Source organism: Protomyctophum parallelum (assembly GCF_964188405.1).
Source record: "Protomyctophum parallelum genome assembly, chromosome: 10".
In the NCBI taxonomy this organism is placed as follows: Eukaryota; Metazoa; Chordata; class Actinopteri; order Myctophiformes; family Myctophidae; genus Protomyctophum; species Protomyctophum parallelum.
Window position 1 is genome coordinate 8,851,597 of NC_139704.1, and position 16,732 is coordinate 8,868,328.

The 16,732-nt window shown below is 42.1% G+C and overlaps 1 protein-coding gene across 1 annotated transcript; it reads right to left on the reverse strand.

Moving 5' to 3' along the window:
• Positions 1-8,198: 8,198 nt before the first annotated feature.
• otx1 (orthodenticle homeobox 1) lies at positions 8,199-14,463 on the reverse strand (the record flags this gene model as incomplete). The annotated part of the gene is made up of 4 exons (XM_083774592.1): positions 14,393-14,463; positions 11,801-11,991; positions 11,083-11,234; positions 8,199-9,011 (listed from the first exon to the last, which is right to left on the reverse strand). The coding sequence occupies exons 2-4, from the start codon at positions 11,895-11,897 to the stop codon at positions 8,199-8,201; spliced, it is 1,062 nt and encodes a 353-aa protein (XP_083630718.1). The 5' UTR covers positions 11,898-11,991; positions 14,393-14,463.
• Positions 14,464-16,732: the final 2,269 nt, after the last annotated feature.

Sequence of the window (16,732 nt, forward strand, 5' to 3'; positions counted from 1 at the left end):
AATGTACTGAGTAAAGCTGTCCTCAGGATAGTTCATGGTTTGTCCCAACAAAGGAAAGGCCCAGATTGTGGGTATTCTCCATATTCAGACCGCAGCCATCTTGCCAGCAAGGTGATACCTAGGATGGTGACACTTAATAGAGAGCCCATTCATCCAAACAGAAAAGTCCTCTCTAATTATATTAAACAACGTCAAAATCACCAACATTGCAGCTGTGGGGAAAGCTTGAATTATCCTCTTTCAATCTGTAATGTTTTTGTTTAATAAAAATCACACCAATGTGAACCAAGTGGTGCAACTCCCGTCTATTGGTTTGCGTCCAGCAGGTGGCAGCCATGTCACATACTTCTCTCGTTCCAATTTCACGCATGCGCACACCACTCGTGCTCACACAGGGGTACACACAAACAAACAGGCACACGGACATTGTAAGCTGGATGTAGAAGTGGTTGCACCACTTAAAAATCCACCATAGACAATTTATGAGCTACTTCCTGTCAAGAAATTCCTTGCAGATGATTATTTTCTAAGTATCAGAGTATGGAAGCGCTCGTTATCGGTAAAGCGACCTCCTGCTGCCTCCTGCATTATGTGCACATTCAAAACAGGTGGTGCGCATGGGCCGTTGAGTGAAACTCCAGCACTTAGAAAAATCATCTGCAAGGAATTTCTTGACAGGAAGTAGCTCATAAAATGTCTACGGTAGATTTTTATGAAACAAACACTTTACAGATTGAAAGAGGATGATTTTGACGTTGTTTAATATAATTAGAGAGGACTTGAGTATAGTCTTTCTCGCTATGTATAAGAGTATTCCAACCAATTTGGTGTTGTTTCTGGTCCTTGCACTGGATGTACGTTTTTCTTGAATTACCTTTAACCACAATTTTTTTTGGAACAGTATTTCCTTGCAAGAAGAGACATAAAACTACATTATTGAAATCTTTGGTTGTCTTTCTAGCTAGTCCTCATCCATACAAACTATTTTACAAGCCTCCTCACTGTAAAATGTACGTCCTTGTCATCTGCCTTTTTTTTCTTTTTACAAATATTGGTATCATGTCGCATCGTGAACTCAAATGCAACAGTATCAGAAATGTTTCACGCCATAAGTTGTGAATATAACACAACTGTGTTGTTCCTGTATGGACTCTTCCCATGAACACTACAACATGATCCTATTTGAAGGCACCATATAACAACAACATTGTCACTCCAATAGCTAATGCTAAACATTGAGAAGATGTTAGCACCCAATGTCCTACATACAACACGATGCTACTAATGATTATCCTCACACCATTCGGTTCAGTGATATGTGCCATCGTTCAAACACTTACTTTTCAGCATCTGACATTAAGATGCTGAATCTTAAGATTAAGACAAGACGCCACAGTTTATGAACACACTGACAAAGATGGCTATGAGAACTGACACAAGAAAGAACATTGGGAACCCATAGAGTACAGCATTAACAAATAACTGTTGTCAATCTTCCTCTCCATCCTCACTGCAAAGCAAATGCAGAATGTTAATTTTAATAAAGCATGGCAATTGCAGCACAAACAGAACACCTCATCAGAAATCAAGTCCTAGACCTTGGCACTTGACGGAGAGAGCTGATGTATTGACCTGGTTTTCTGTTGGGTTGAGCTGGGCTTGGGCTAAACCTATGCAATCTCCACAAGGAATTTCATGAATGCACTTAGTGCCTTGTGTCATAGGGGTGACTAAGCTGCTTGGCTATAACGGCGGCTTGGACCCGTCTGTGAAATCCCCCTCAAAGAAAACCTGTGACATTCTTACCTTTTTGGGTGTCCTGCATCCAAATGTTTGCGGGTGGATTTGTAGCAGGTACATTCTTGAGAAAGGATGTGACGTTTTGAGCATGTTATGTTTACACTTTCAATGACAAGCTTAACCTAGCTAATTTGAATGTGTGTAACAGTAGAATGGTCCTACGCAGCACATTCTTAACACGTCTATGACAACATGCCATAGATGTACTTCACTTTTCACAAGTGAAGTAGAACGTACAGTATGGTGCATATTATGTTCAACATAAATGCACGTTGCATGGAATGTAGACCAGGCGGAATCCACTGAAAATGGCAAATCCAACTTCAAAATAAATGTTTATCTGCATGCTTGTATGGAACAACAACTAAATCCCTATAGAGTGTGCATTTCAAACTCACAAAACAGAGCAGAACATGTCTTGTCACCATGCAAAAAATATGAGCCCTTGCTAATAACTAAAGCTGTATAGGCGCTGTCGCCACCCACCGCAATTACTGATGTTATTGCATGGCTATACTTAAACAAAACAAGAAAATACAACAGCAAAACCCAAAGCCTTGGATGACAAAGCAGTGAAACCAGAGCGCGTAACCGTGACTACGCCCATGTCGCTGTACAGTTGACCCCAGGTTTACCTCCACTGGTGCATCTAATCCTACCCGTCTCTCCTCTCGCTCCTCGGACCGGCCTATATGAAGACAGCGGGACGCTGAGGTCTGGCGACAGTCGACAGCCAATGAAAACAAGCCATGTTTTTTTTAAGCACTCTGTGGATATGGAAGACAAGAAAACAGTCCACAGCATGCAGGCTGCTATCTGAACATCACACACACACACACACACACACACACACACACACACACACCTCAAGCTCTACTGGGACTCACAGACCAAATCTACATACTATCTGAGGGAATCAATCCAGTTTCTGTCTCTCTCACAAACACGCACGCACGAATGCGCGTGCCCACAGAGACTCATGCTAAAAAGGTAGAATGGTTCCAGTTCACTGCCTGGACAAGTGTGTCTACGAAATGTCAACAGGTTTTTTAAACTTGGGTAGTATAGCCTATCCCACATTCACTTTTTGAGCGGGAGAGGCTAGGTTAGCAGTTCATGACAGGCGACGCAGCACGATCAATTGTGTTGCTGAAGAAACACATACGAAGGACACCGAGAATGAGGTACAAAGCCTTGAAACCTGTTCGCAGTTCACAACAACACACACTCAATTTTCTCGAAAACCATCAAGAGAATTTTTATGCAAATCGCTTATATGTATGTATGTAAGACAACCAAAAGCATAATGGTGACTTCTTAAGTCCACAAGTTAGATAGTTATAAAATGTTTCTAAGTGAACGATTGTCACTGTTCTGAGTTTTACTTAATTTAACTAATTACCAGTTACATTGACACAAAGTCCTTGACACAAAAAGGTTTGTTCTTCAAAGAAGTATAATTTCATTAATAAAATTTACTTTCAATATTAAGAATGTACAAATTTGCCAATATAATTGCCAACAGTGAGGATTTTGATCTAGTCATCTAGTGATTTTGATATGAACTAGAAGAGAACAGGCAGTGAGCAGGTTGAAGAAAGGTTGTGTGTGTGTGTGTGTGTGTGTGTGTGTGTGTGTGTGTGTGTGTGTGTGTGTGTGTGTGTGTGTGTGTGTGTGTGTGTGTGTGTGTGTGTGTGTGTGTGTGTGTGTGTGTGTGTGTGTGTAGAATTATTATTATTATTTTGTTTTTGCAGTCTGTATATAGAGCTCACTTTTAGCAGATAAGATTCCTGCAGTCTCATGTATTTCTGATTACCTGCAGCACCTGAACCTTAGGTCCTTTTATCTGCACATTGTTAAGGCAGCATGTCATATTGGTCAAATGAACATTTACAATGAACATTATTTTGTCAAACATCATTCACTTAATCTCGATATCCATTCTGTTGTTTGTTCACTGACATACTGTAGGACTCCAAGGTTGATTTAAGGGCCTGTTAGGGCCTTGAAGGAGAAAATCACACACACTGAAGTGCTTGCTCCTATATGCACTTCAGTCAGTGTGAGCTAAGGGTGTTCTTTGGAGATACTCCCTTAAAAAAAGGAAAATACACAGAGATTTCTAAGCTCTACACACAGCTAAATATTCAGTAGGCCTATAGTAACAATTTTCTTTTTCTTTTCCAGTGCCGTCATGAGTTTTGATTTCAGTGTTGCTTCTTTGAGCAAGCATTTGACATTTCACATGCACTTCTATAATGTGAACATTGATTAAATAGGTTGAAGCATTACAAAAGATAATAAATAGATATTGGTCCTTCAACCTTTGGGAAGGTTGAACAGCCTAGCTGTATGGTCTATATAGCATGCACCGCTGCTAAACCTGTTAAGCCCCTGAATAGTTCTCTCTATTGCAAGGGTAGGCAACAGGTGGCCCGCGGGCCAAAACTACCCCCCAGAAATAATATCTGGCCTGTGAGAGAATTTGGACTTTTGGAGAATTGGATTTTTATGTACAAATAGAGAAACTACTTTTATTAGAATATATATACTCCATGATGAGAGTGACTGCAGTGCATGGAGTGCATGCAGCTGGCACGGGGGTGAAAACAGTTAATGTTAATTGAAATTGAGATATTGCGCTAATTTGGCCTTTTTAACGCCAATTTATACTCTAAATTGACTTATAAAAAAAGAAAAGAAAGGCCAGTCCAGCCACCGGCACCAATATCAAGTCCTGGAGATATTGGCTCGCGGGCTAAAGGACAACATGAGTTGCCTATATACGTCCCCTGCTCTATTGGTAAACCACCATTGACAAAACACCATTTTAAGATGGTGCTATAGCTTAATAATGTAGGGGTTTATAACTTTCTAAGGGGAAATATAATGAAACATCATGTGACAGAGCCCCAGCAACATCTATGTCCATTTATTACAGATATTTCTGAAATAGATTTATTTAATTAATTCGCCCAATCGTTTGTAGAGGTCTACCCTTCGGTTCATCTGATATTGTCTCATCTTTATTAATGGTTGCCATTGTATTGATTTAACTTGCCAAAGGCCTGCACACATGCCTTCACAGCTGGCCACATTTTAACCCCTTTAAAGAGTCCTCCAATAACCAAGATATAGCCAAGAGACATTGTAGACTAATGTGCTCAAATAAGATTAAATGGTTTTTGGCACCGCAATGCTCGGCCTTTATTCTATTGAATAATAATGATTTATGCGTTAAGAGCCAACAGTAGGCCTAGCTAAGAGACACATGTGATACACATATATCGTTTTACTTAATTTGAAACGGAATTTATTAAAACAGCCACAGGTGCGAGATTTCCTGCAGCCAAAGTTTACACTATACGCTATAGCCTATCACGTGCGTTTGTAGTTAATTAATGTGCATTGACGCATATGGATTAAGGACAATCTGTAGTTACAGTCTTACAGAGTAGGCTACAGACACAATTATACGCTTTCTGACGTTTTTAGCTGCATGGTTTGTTTTGCTTTTGCATATAAGCCCGCATGTGACTGAAACATCGCAAACTTGGGTCTGTGTGATGCTGAAATGTCACCATACCATTTAAATGTGCTGAACAAGCCGATTCATATATAGTCTTCTTTCTCTATTTTTCATCTGTTAGGTGAGCAGGTGTTTCACGGAGGAAATGAGGCGCCTCGGAAACTCCTTAAACAATACTCCAAAGATCGGTTGCAAATGTTTGTTTGACAAATCCGCGTGTGTGCGTGTTTGTGTACAGACCCGACATCACATCCAGCAAACATGTTTAATGCTCTCTATATTGGCAAGATTATTTATCCAGCTGCAAAGACATTTACATACAAAGAACACGCTCCGGTTGAATGAACTCGACGTGCAATGTGATTAAAAAATGGAAGGGGAAAGGGGGAGGGAAACGTTAAGACCTAGCCCTTTATATTCATTAGTAGGCCTATACATTTAAGTTCGATGTGCTAGGCCTACATTTCTGTCCAATTTACTAGCCTGTGAAGTCTCAAAACATATTTACCTTTTGAGGATTTGAGGCCCTGTGTGAGGTCAGGTATTAGGCCTAGCTGTTTTTTAAGGCATGTGGATTACGTGGGTTTACGAATATTTGAAAAGACACATTATATAAGAACATTCAAGCTAACACAATGTGGAACGGTGCATGTTTGATTCTTACCGCAGATGTCAAATCCACTGCCGAGAAACACTGAGGAGGCCCTCACTGTTAAAACATGCTCATCTATAAACAACCTTCTGCCGACTTCTTTCCACTTCTTATAATGTGCGCCTGCGAGCAAGACACACACACACACACACACACACACACACACACACACACACACACACACACACACACACACACACACACACACACACACACACACACACACACACTCTCTCTCTCTCTCTCTCTCTCTCTTTACTTTCCATTTGACCCGCTAACCTGGCCCCACCTACGTAATTACCGCATCAGAGTCGGGTGAAATTCCTCCGGGTTATTTTGGATAAAGCTCTTCGGTGCAGCGCAGGGGGGAAAACAGCGCATGTTGTAATTATCACGCCATTACAGTTGCGCATTCAATTACGCTGCGATCAAATGCTCACGGCTTCAGCATGTTTAGGGGTCTTTTTTATATTTATAAAAACCACCACAGTCAAAAGACATGTTTGTCCCCCTAAAGCGCCTAGTGATGTTAGTGGTTTGACACAGAGGATTAAAAAATGGTTGCTCTCTAAAAATGGAAATGCGGGAACATGCATTTTATACCAGCTTGTGTTAATTATGAGCTCATTTGCATTTACCCCGTTATACACGAATTTAATTAAACATTCCAACAAGCTTTTAAACAGAAAGTGTTCAAATAGTTCAAATGAAAAAATAAAAAGGGAATCCGATGCTATGTGGTTCATTTGTGTTAGGCCTATAAGGCTATAACCCTAATCCTAAAAAAATTAAAAGGACATGCAGTTTGCCATAATGTGCAAATTGGGGCATGCACAACATAGAAAAACGACTTTAACTATGGAAATGAGTTAACTGATCTTTATTGGGTGAACATGTATGTAAGGGTGGTCGCCTTAAAAGATACATTCAACATTTCACTGTCATTTTGGAATTATAAATCCACATTCCCTCAAAAACGTGACTCCAAATATTAAGCCAAGTGCTGCCGTCAAAATATGTCCCAATCAAGGGTGACAATGCCCAAGTGAGGAAGTCTGTCAAATAGGATCAGAAGAAAATGAAACCTGAATGATATCCAATATTTTGCCTCTATATTTTAGATTCAAGCTTTCCCCCATGACATTTCAAATAGTCAAAAAGTATTATTTTGAGGAAAAGGATGTGTATAAAATGGAACTTCATGGCCAATTCGTTCTCTTTGGAATATTTGGACAGATTTTACATACAGCATTTTCTTTCTTTTCTTTCTTTCAAAGTTAATAAACAATTTTCAAATCCAGAAACACCAACTAAACGCGGTCACTGTAACTGACCCAAATAACATATTTACATATTTCAGCCCCTCGAACGTAGCTGACTAAAACAAATCTCTTTTGTTCCTAAAAATAACAACATTTTCGAGAAATAAAAACTATACACAATTTTCGATGATTGGGGTTGTTGCAGGTTGGAGGTATAATAAGAGCGCAGCGTGTGGAACAGTTGTTTAATGCTACCTTTCCAGTTTCCAGAAGAAGTCCTGTCCATATTAGAGTCAAGACGCATGGTGGTGGTCATGAGGAGTTTGGTCCAAACAACATTTTCATCTTGTGACTCATTCATGGTGGTGGGAGGGAGGGAGGGGACGTCCATATTAACCACTCAAACCCCATGACGTGGTGGAGCGGAGTCCCTCCAGGAGCTATACTTAGTGTCTTTTCTGTCTTCTGATCGACAAGCTCACAACGCCACACGTTGGGAGCCTGTCAATCTACTATAGTTTCAGCAAAAAGCTTTCCCCACAATACGGATGCTGGAGTTTAAGTGGTTAAAACTAATTCTTCATTCTTGATAAAAATCTTAGTGGCCCACTGCCAAACAATTATTTTCTTTCTCTTTCCCCCAGGGAACTGTGGAGACGGTTTTCTCTCTTGTCTATTGTTTTCTTTTTTAGTGTTTTCCTTTTTTTCTTTAAGATGGGAGTTGACAAATGTCCAATTGTTGAGTGTTCCTGCAGCCATTTCATTACTTTAGGGGTTCATAAAGTTTTTTTTCACCGGTCCCCCCCCCCCCCCCCCCGTGTCTTTAAAAGAGAGAAAGAAAGAAAAACAATCAATACACTGATCAAGAAAAATAAATGGAAGTGGAGACCGGAACTTGGAGAAAATAATTTGGAGTTGCGGGGAGAAGAAGACGAGGAAAAAAACCCAACAACAATCACAAGACTTGGAACCTCCAGGAGGCCTGGTCTTTGTAGTCCAAGCAGTCTGTGGCGTTGAAGTTGAGCTTCCAAGAGGAAGCGGCAGTCTGCTCTTTGTAATCCAGGCAGTCGGAGGAGTTGAACGCCAGGCCGGAGCCCCCGTACGCCTGCGCGTGCGCAGGGTGGTGGTGGTGATGGTGGTGGTGGTGCGGGGCGGACGACTGGCCGATGTGGTGGTGCGGGTGCCCCGACATGGAGGAGGCCGCCATGGGACTGAGCTGGTGCGGGTGGTGGTGGGAGTGCATGGGCGCCAGGTACGAGCCACAGTCCACCCCGCTGAAGTAGGACCCGGAGGGGGCCGGGTAGCCCTGGCCGTAGCCCGCCGCCGTCTGGTTGTAGGACATGGGGTAGGAGGAGGCGGCGGCCGATGCCGAGCCCGAGACGGAGGAGCGCTGCATGCAGGACGCGTTGGCCGCCTGCCCCGCCCCGCCCGGCTGCTCGGGGAGCGGGAGCCCCGGGGCCGCCGGGGGCGCGTTGTTGCCCCCGGGGGAGATGGCGGGGCTCCAGATGGAGGAGACGGTGCTGATGGAGGTAGAGGTGCTGCCTCCGAGGGCGGAGGGGCCCGTGTGGTTGATGATGGAGGACGAGGAGGAGGACGAGGAGGAGGACGAGCCGGCGCTGGACACGGCGGGAGGGGTGAACTGTCCGCTGCTCTCCGAGCCCGTGCTCTCCCTCGCCGGGGACGACTTCTTCTTCGCCGGCCGAGCTTTGGTGCTGCTGCCGCTCTGCTGCTGCTGACGACACTTGGCCCTCCGGTTCTTAAACCACACCTGAGAAAATACACACACACACAATCAAAGTTAAGTACGTAATAGCATGGAACGTATAAGAGGATCAAGACAATAGAAACTTTGACATATACGGTACACAGCAAAATGATCTCTGAGGTCCATTTGCGTCCATTTCCACAGGGTTAAATGAACATTGAGCATTTTGCTGTGCATAATTGGCAAATCATGCATTCCAAACCTCCAGGTACAGGTTAGAGAGGTGTGTGTGTGTGTGTGTGTGTGTGTGTGTGCGTGCGCGTGCGTGCACGCGCATGTGAGAGAGATTTGGGGGGAGGGGGGGGGTGCGTGTTGGACTTTGGGAGTACATTATGAAGAGAAAATTGTGGGTTATTATCCATCAAGGTTCATTTCCACCCTTGGCCCCTTGGCTTGGACCAGCCAAAGGGGGTCTAATTTCATACCTGGTAGACAGGGCTAAGATAACAGGCTATTGGGTTTCCTCACACAGTGAGGGGTAACTTTAGAGCTCCGAGAGCCTGAGATCATGTAGAGCGTTTTGTTTCACACATGCATTCTGAGAATAACTCAAGTTGTGCGTGCGTGCGCGTGTGCGACTGTGCGTGCGTGTGTGTGAGTGTGAGAGAAAGAGAGAGTGTGAGTGAGTGAGTGAGAGAGGGCATGCCTTGGCTTTTCCCCCTAATGCCTTCTCAAGAAGGAGTGCTTGTTTGGCGTGGTTGTCGAACTGCAGTATGCGAGTGAGTGTGAGTTGTTTACGCTGCGCTAGCTGTGTGCTATAGTTCTTGGCAACCTGCATTGTCTCGTCTCCCATATGGGTGGGTCATGTTACATATACTATAGCGTTTGGTTACATTATGAAGTAACATTAAATAACATTATGACATTATGAGGGAATCAAGGTTTGGCTGAAAACCAAAAAAGATTCAACAGACATTTAACTATAGGCCTATATAATAATATATCTATGCTGTCAGGAAGAAACCATGCGCACCTAGAACTCCAAAATGTTCATTTTTCAGAAAATGAAGAAAACCGTATATTTTGAAAATGAAGCAATGCTGCCTCATCAAAGTTGATTTTGTGACTTTATATTGTCAATTACTTCAATGAGAGGGTGAGAGGTGGTGGAATTAGTTGCTATTATGACAGTTTGAGGGTCCAGTCCAGTGGAGTTAAAGTTTTGTCTGAAGCGCTTTTTACTATATACTTTTCATTGATTCAATATTTTCGAAAACAAAGGGTGTTCAATAGCACTGATTAATGCAAAAAAAATCTAAATGGAGTTGGTTTCACACACACACACACACACACACACACACACACACACACACACACACACACACCTTAAACGAAATAACAACAAACTGTGTCCTTCCCTCACTCTATTCTTTAGGAGTCCGACCACCTTGCCAAATGGGTTTAGCAAAAATGTATTTGTATTCATGATCAGTGCCATGATCAGATTATCTGCTTTTCTTTGTCCCCTCCCCTCTAACTTATTGTTTTACAGTATATGAGAGAGAAGAGGGAATATTGGCATCATCTCATATCCAAGTTGATTCTGAGGGTATTGATATATATATGCCCCTAATATATTTAAGCAATATAGGGGCAGGTGTTTATTTTAATACAATAATAAAATAAACATTATAGAAGTTTTGAAGAGATATTGAACATTTGACATGGGAGCTGATGTAGAAATACTTTGAGTTCTTCATAAAAAAAAGATTATCTATTTCACTATACATGTCTGTCCCAGCCAGGGCACGTGACGTCACTGGCGCCACAATGAGAGTAGCCTACATTTTAGGTCAACAGGTAAACTGGCATAACTGCTGGATTTTGATTGGCTGAGTAATGCCAAGTTGCCAACATCCAACTTCTGAAGTCAAGCGGGAAGCTGCAGGCCCGGTGCCGGTGTGCGTATGTGTGTGTGTGTGTGTGTGTGTGTGTGTGGGGGGGGGGGGGGGGGGGGGGGTGGGGGGGCATCCAGTCTCAACGCTGGCAACAACTCCTCTAATCTAAAGACAAAACGCACCTTCGTATAAACGTAATAATTAATAAAACATAATAATGATGACTACATTTTTACCTGCACCCTGGATTCTGGTAGGTTGATTTTCAGTGCGACCTCCTCCCGCATAAATATGTCCGGATAGCGCGTCTTACCGAAGAGGCTCTCCAGGATGTCCAGCTGAGAGCGGGTGAACGTGGTCCGCTCTCGACGCTGTTTTCTCGGCGTCGCTACAAGAACACATGCGAGAAAAGTTGACATATTTCAATGAGGTCAATATTTATGTTCACTCGATATATTTTTTAGAACATTTAATGAAGGGGGACTATTGTATAATCCTTTAAAAACAAGGCTATTTAGGCTGGCTATATATGCATGCATATATAGGCCTAATTTTAAAGTGACACTTTAGAAAATGCGCAGAATTCTCACCACCTCGCTGAATGAATCTCTCAAATATAAATTTGCACAATCAAACACATTATACCGTATAGGCCTGCCCTATACGTATATACATACTGCAATCCCGATTAATTAACTCTGAGAGAAATGGATCCAAACTGACACCATATAACCCAATTGTCACGAATACATTTAAAACTCAATATTTCACAGTAGTATAGGTTATATAGCCTGCCCTATACCATTGCCGAGAGGCATGCAGTCATGTCGTTAAGCGGTACACAAACTGAAGTCCCGGCGATAGGTTTATCCTAAAAGGTTCCATTTCCATGTGGAGAGGTCCCGCTGCCCGGGGCTACATGTGGACCGGGGGGTAAGATGGAGATAAGCCTACCTGGGTATCCCACCGACGGGTGCAGCAGGTCCATGGCAGCGCCGCTCAGCCCCAGGCCGTTCATGCCGTAGGGGGGCTGTTTGAGGTATGACATCATGCTACAGGCAGTCACCGGTCCCCCCAGATCTTGCCAATAGTTTGATTTCCCCCGATGTTGCAGCTTGCCGGGAGAGGGGACCAACGGTCAAAGTCTTTGGGAAAATAGATGGGTATAAGAATAAGAGTTTAAATATATGCTTTCGTTTTTTCAGCCAAACGCGCGAGGGGAGGGAAAACATTAATTACCAGAGAGGGCTAATTAAGTTGAATTATGCTCTATACGAAATGTGTGCAAATATTAAAACAAATAAAATGTGAACAAAAACTATGGTGCTATTTCTGATCAACTATAAAGCTACTAAAACGTAGGGCAGGTATACGCCATCTAACAAAGCTTTGGCGGGGTTCATTGTTTGAGGCGCATTATATTGGCTGCAGTTAGGAATTGTAATGAGCTTTTTATTATTAAAATGTATTAATCGATACAAACTCAGTTTCTCAATTTAAAACAATATTTTAATAGCTAGAACATATTTGTCCAATATAAGGATGGGCCATAGACCTACGTATATGAGTTTAATTTTACTCAACATATTTGGCATTATTTATAATTAATAATTGGGCCTACAAATAAATGAAACACACTGCCCAAATAATAAAATAAAATGCGCCTATTTGGTACAACCAAAACAAAATCGCTATCAGCCAAAGTGTGCAACGCGAATTATGTCCTATGCATGGCTATTCTGAGAGAGAAAGAAAAACGAAAAGTTAAGTAAAACCCCAAATATAAACATGCTCTCTATGGAATCCGTAACCATGTGGACCTGTTGACATAATATATTAGGTCTACCAAACCAAACGCACATCACCTCGTTTGGAATCTATAGCAACAAAAAGCGGTAACTATAACTTTTGTTAACTCTCGTGGGAAAATACTTTAGCGTGACTATATAGGCCTATTATTGACCATCGGCCGCTAGCCTACTATAGATAACTTAACTAACTGAATCTGTATTTGAAAATATTACAATACATTCTCTATAGGAACTTTCAGGGCTTAACAGTATAGCCTATATACCTACTACATACCAACAAATAATTCAAGAAAAAAAGTTAAAGGGGAGATATTATTACTGCAAAGCAGCCACTCGGTAACACAGTTTGGCAGATTTTTCCCCATGTTGTTTCTACTTTTATTTGTGCATATAAGCTATAATAGATTTATCATTTATATAAATGTATCGATTTTTGCTATAGAACTTTTGAATTGTGTATTCTTTACATGCACGTCTATTGTGAAACCACTGGCTTCCTTCACCATGCACGGCCTGCAGATCATGATGTCCGCCTGCACCTTTCTTCATTTCAATACAGGAATCGTTCAAAAATAAATAAACTGTGGCAGAGCTGAATGTCGTTGTGAATAGATATTGACATGTATATAGGTCTAGCCTATATATCAATAATTTATTTCACCTTATTTTAGCTAGATTTGCTGGACAGGACGATAGCCTATATATCATAATACATTAATTTGACTAAAACTAAAATCAGGAATAAATTAGCCATCTAAAACCAACACTATAACATCTGTAAACAACCGTCTATCTTAAATGTTATACTTGCGATGTAAGGTTGAATGCAGCGACCTTTAGTGTGTTTTCCAAAGTTGAATGAGAAAAGAAACGCTCACCAGTGATTATCGTAATTAAACAGAGACGTTTACTTGTCAGTGTGAATTATCTAAACTAACAAATAGAACTCGTTAAGTTTAACACATGTAAATTAAATTAGTGAATATTTAAGAGGAATGTCTTTTCGGCTGAGATCCTATCTAGCCCCCATGCTGAGCGCAGCCAGAGGTTTTGTGTGTGTGTGTGTGTGTGTGTGTGTGTGTGTGTGTGTGTGTGTGTGTGTGTGTGTGTGTGTGTGTGTGTGTGTGTGTTTTGTGTGTGTGTATTCCAGCGGCTCCCACCATACATTTCCAGCCCAGCAAGAGCCATGTGAAAAGGCAAGATCTTCGTGCAAATGAACTCAATTAGAATTTAGATTAGACCTCCGGGGAGAGAGGGTTTCAGAAGGGTCCTTATCGGCAAAATAAATTAAGAAAAAAGAAAAAAAACACGCCTCTCCAATTATCTACTAAGTGGTTGAGACGTTTTAATGACCAATTGCACTTTAAAAATCGCTCGGATGAATTGGAATGGAAATATGAAAATTATCTATATTCGACGGAGTCAAGTCAATTTAATTCCAGTTGACGTGTCCCAAAACATTGATTAAATACTCGAGGAACAATTCCTCGGCGACAGAGTTGTCAGTATTTAAATAGTTAGAAAAAGCCCATAATCTAAACTTGTAAACACTTTGTAAAACGCGTTGCCGCAAAGGCTACGTGAAAAGCGAGTCCTCCTATCGCATTACACTTCAACTGGACTGGTTATGCGAGTTGTTGTCCTATTTACGGGAGTCCCGTTCCGAACGGAAACATCGATCTACCTATACGGCACATTTCTGAGGGAAAACTATGTGACAAAGTATTTAGCTCACCCTTTTCAACTCCTTTCCTGTCCTCCAAAAGGTTGCCTCCGTCCCAGAGCCTGACAGCAGGACGATCGGCTGTAAAAGTATCCAGCAAAACAGAGGAAGTGTGGAACTCTCTCTCTCACTCTCTCAAGAACAAACAGTCAGAAAGGCGAACAGCATTACGGAAAGCTTCAAGTGAGTTCTCTCAAGCCAACAACACGTGCCACGGTGTCCTCGCTCTGTTGTGGTCGCCGAAATGGTTCCGGGTTTTTACAACCAAATAAATCAAACTGATTTGCTTGTGCTTGTCGTTGTGTGTTGTGTGTGTGTCACTGCGTTAAGGTGATGGAGATTGATCACTGTCTCACTAGCCTGCCCTCTCTATGAGCGGAGGACACCTGCAGAGCCGCCTACTCGGGCCAATCGGCGCGCGCCTAGCCGCGGACGGACGTCGAGCGGGGCCAATGAGCGCCGGAGCCAGGCCGGGAAGCCCCTCCCCCCGAGACCGTCCAAGAAAAACACACACACACACACACACACACACACACGCACCACCACGGACGGATTGGAAAAAGATGGAAATATATTTCAGGGGCCTAGTAGAAAAGTGGGCGAGATTGTCCAGGCCTACATTATAGCATATGAGGCACTGAAAAAGTAAATGCAGGGACACATAGATTTTACGCACGGCACTTTTACGCACGGAATTATGCTGTACCCAAAAATACAGAGGAGATTATTTTTGTGCCACACTGCCCAGTGTATTATTTCTAATGAGACGTGAAGCTCACAAGCAAGAGACGTCCTTGATAACAACATGGGAAGGATATTCACACCGCAACAGTAGGCAAAGGACGCTCAGCTATAGCTACTGCACAGAATTAGGATGATATTCTGATCATATTTGTTTTCGTGATACATTACTACAAATGGTAGGCTATGTTATGTCCTCTAGGAGTCTCTCGCGTTATTTATTTTATATTATATATATATATATATATATATATATATATATATATATATATATCACGTTCTTCCGGTCGTCAAAATAAAAAATAAGTTTACGTTACCGTTTAGTTGAGACGGGCTGCATAACCGTGGGAAGGTTGCCCTTTATAGCTATATTTTATTTATTTCAACATAAAAAAATATCCTCCATAATTAATATTATAGGCCTGCGGGTATTTCTTGAATGTTTATCAGGAGAAATTTAAGGAGAAATGTTACAGATATAGAGGGGGGGAGGGGGTTATATTATATTTTAACAAATTTATATTTTTATTGTGTATGTGTATTGTGCTATATCCCCCCAAGCCTCATGAATATTAATGATGTCTAATCCCCACTTAGAATTACATTTGAGAACGGTTGACGTAAAGTTTAATAGGGATAGACCTCCGACTCGCCAGGATGAAATGTGAAAAGAGTCTCAAGGAAAACGGTGCCGATATATAGAGGCAAGACATGTAATTTTAATTCAACGCACAACGAAAACCCGCACGGCCACTGAATCAAACGAAGTGGGTTTCCTTTACCCCTTCTTCTCTCCACAAATGTCACTTTCTTTCCCCCGCTCATATGAAGAATGCCAACAGAACGCAGTGGCAGCGTGGTGGAGGGCACACCGTCGCTTTAACTGCTTCTCAAAAGGGGGTCGTGGAGATGCTAGCTCGGCTCCTTTGTGGATCTCACAAAATCAACTCATTCTAATTGAGGCCCGGAGCTGAAAGCGAGCTAATGTTCAAAGCGACTGACCGCCTTATAGGAACGAAATTACATTTTTGGTTAATGCGAGGGGGTGGCCAATCAAAGGCCAGAGGGAGCGAGAGAGGGGGAGAGAGAGGCTTTTCTTGGCTCCTATACAACTTTAAAGTCATCGACAAGAGGCACTTTCAGAGAGAGAGAACTTAGACGCCGCCGTAAGCCATCAATGGTCCCGGGGACGAAAAGGAACAAAGTTATTTTGCTGTTCAGTTTGAAAAGCCAAAGGAGGCGTATAGAGAGATGTTGTGGCCCCGGTTCTTCTTACAACCAAAAGTCTCAACAGCAACAGAAGGCCCGACTGAAGGCCTGGCTCTGGCCGAAATTCCATCACCCCCCTGTCCTCTATAACCACATACAGCCCCTGTTAAATTATGCAAAAGGACAATTCAACAAATATGATGACACGAAGGAGACACGCATAGTATACGACCAATTCCCCTAGATTTCTTGTTTTCCTTTCTTTTTTTTCTGTGCTTCCGATGTGACTAAGACCCCGAGATAAACCCAGAACAAGTATCAAGTTATCAAGTTGCACCAACCTTTTGTAATAAGACTATTTTGTCTAATCCCAAATTGCAGTCGAATTTTCCCTTAATGCTG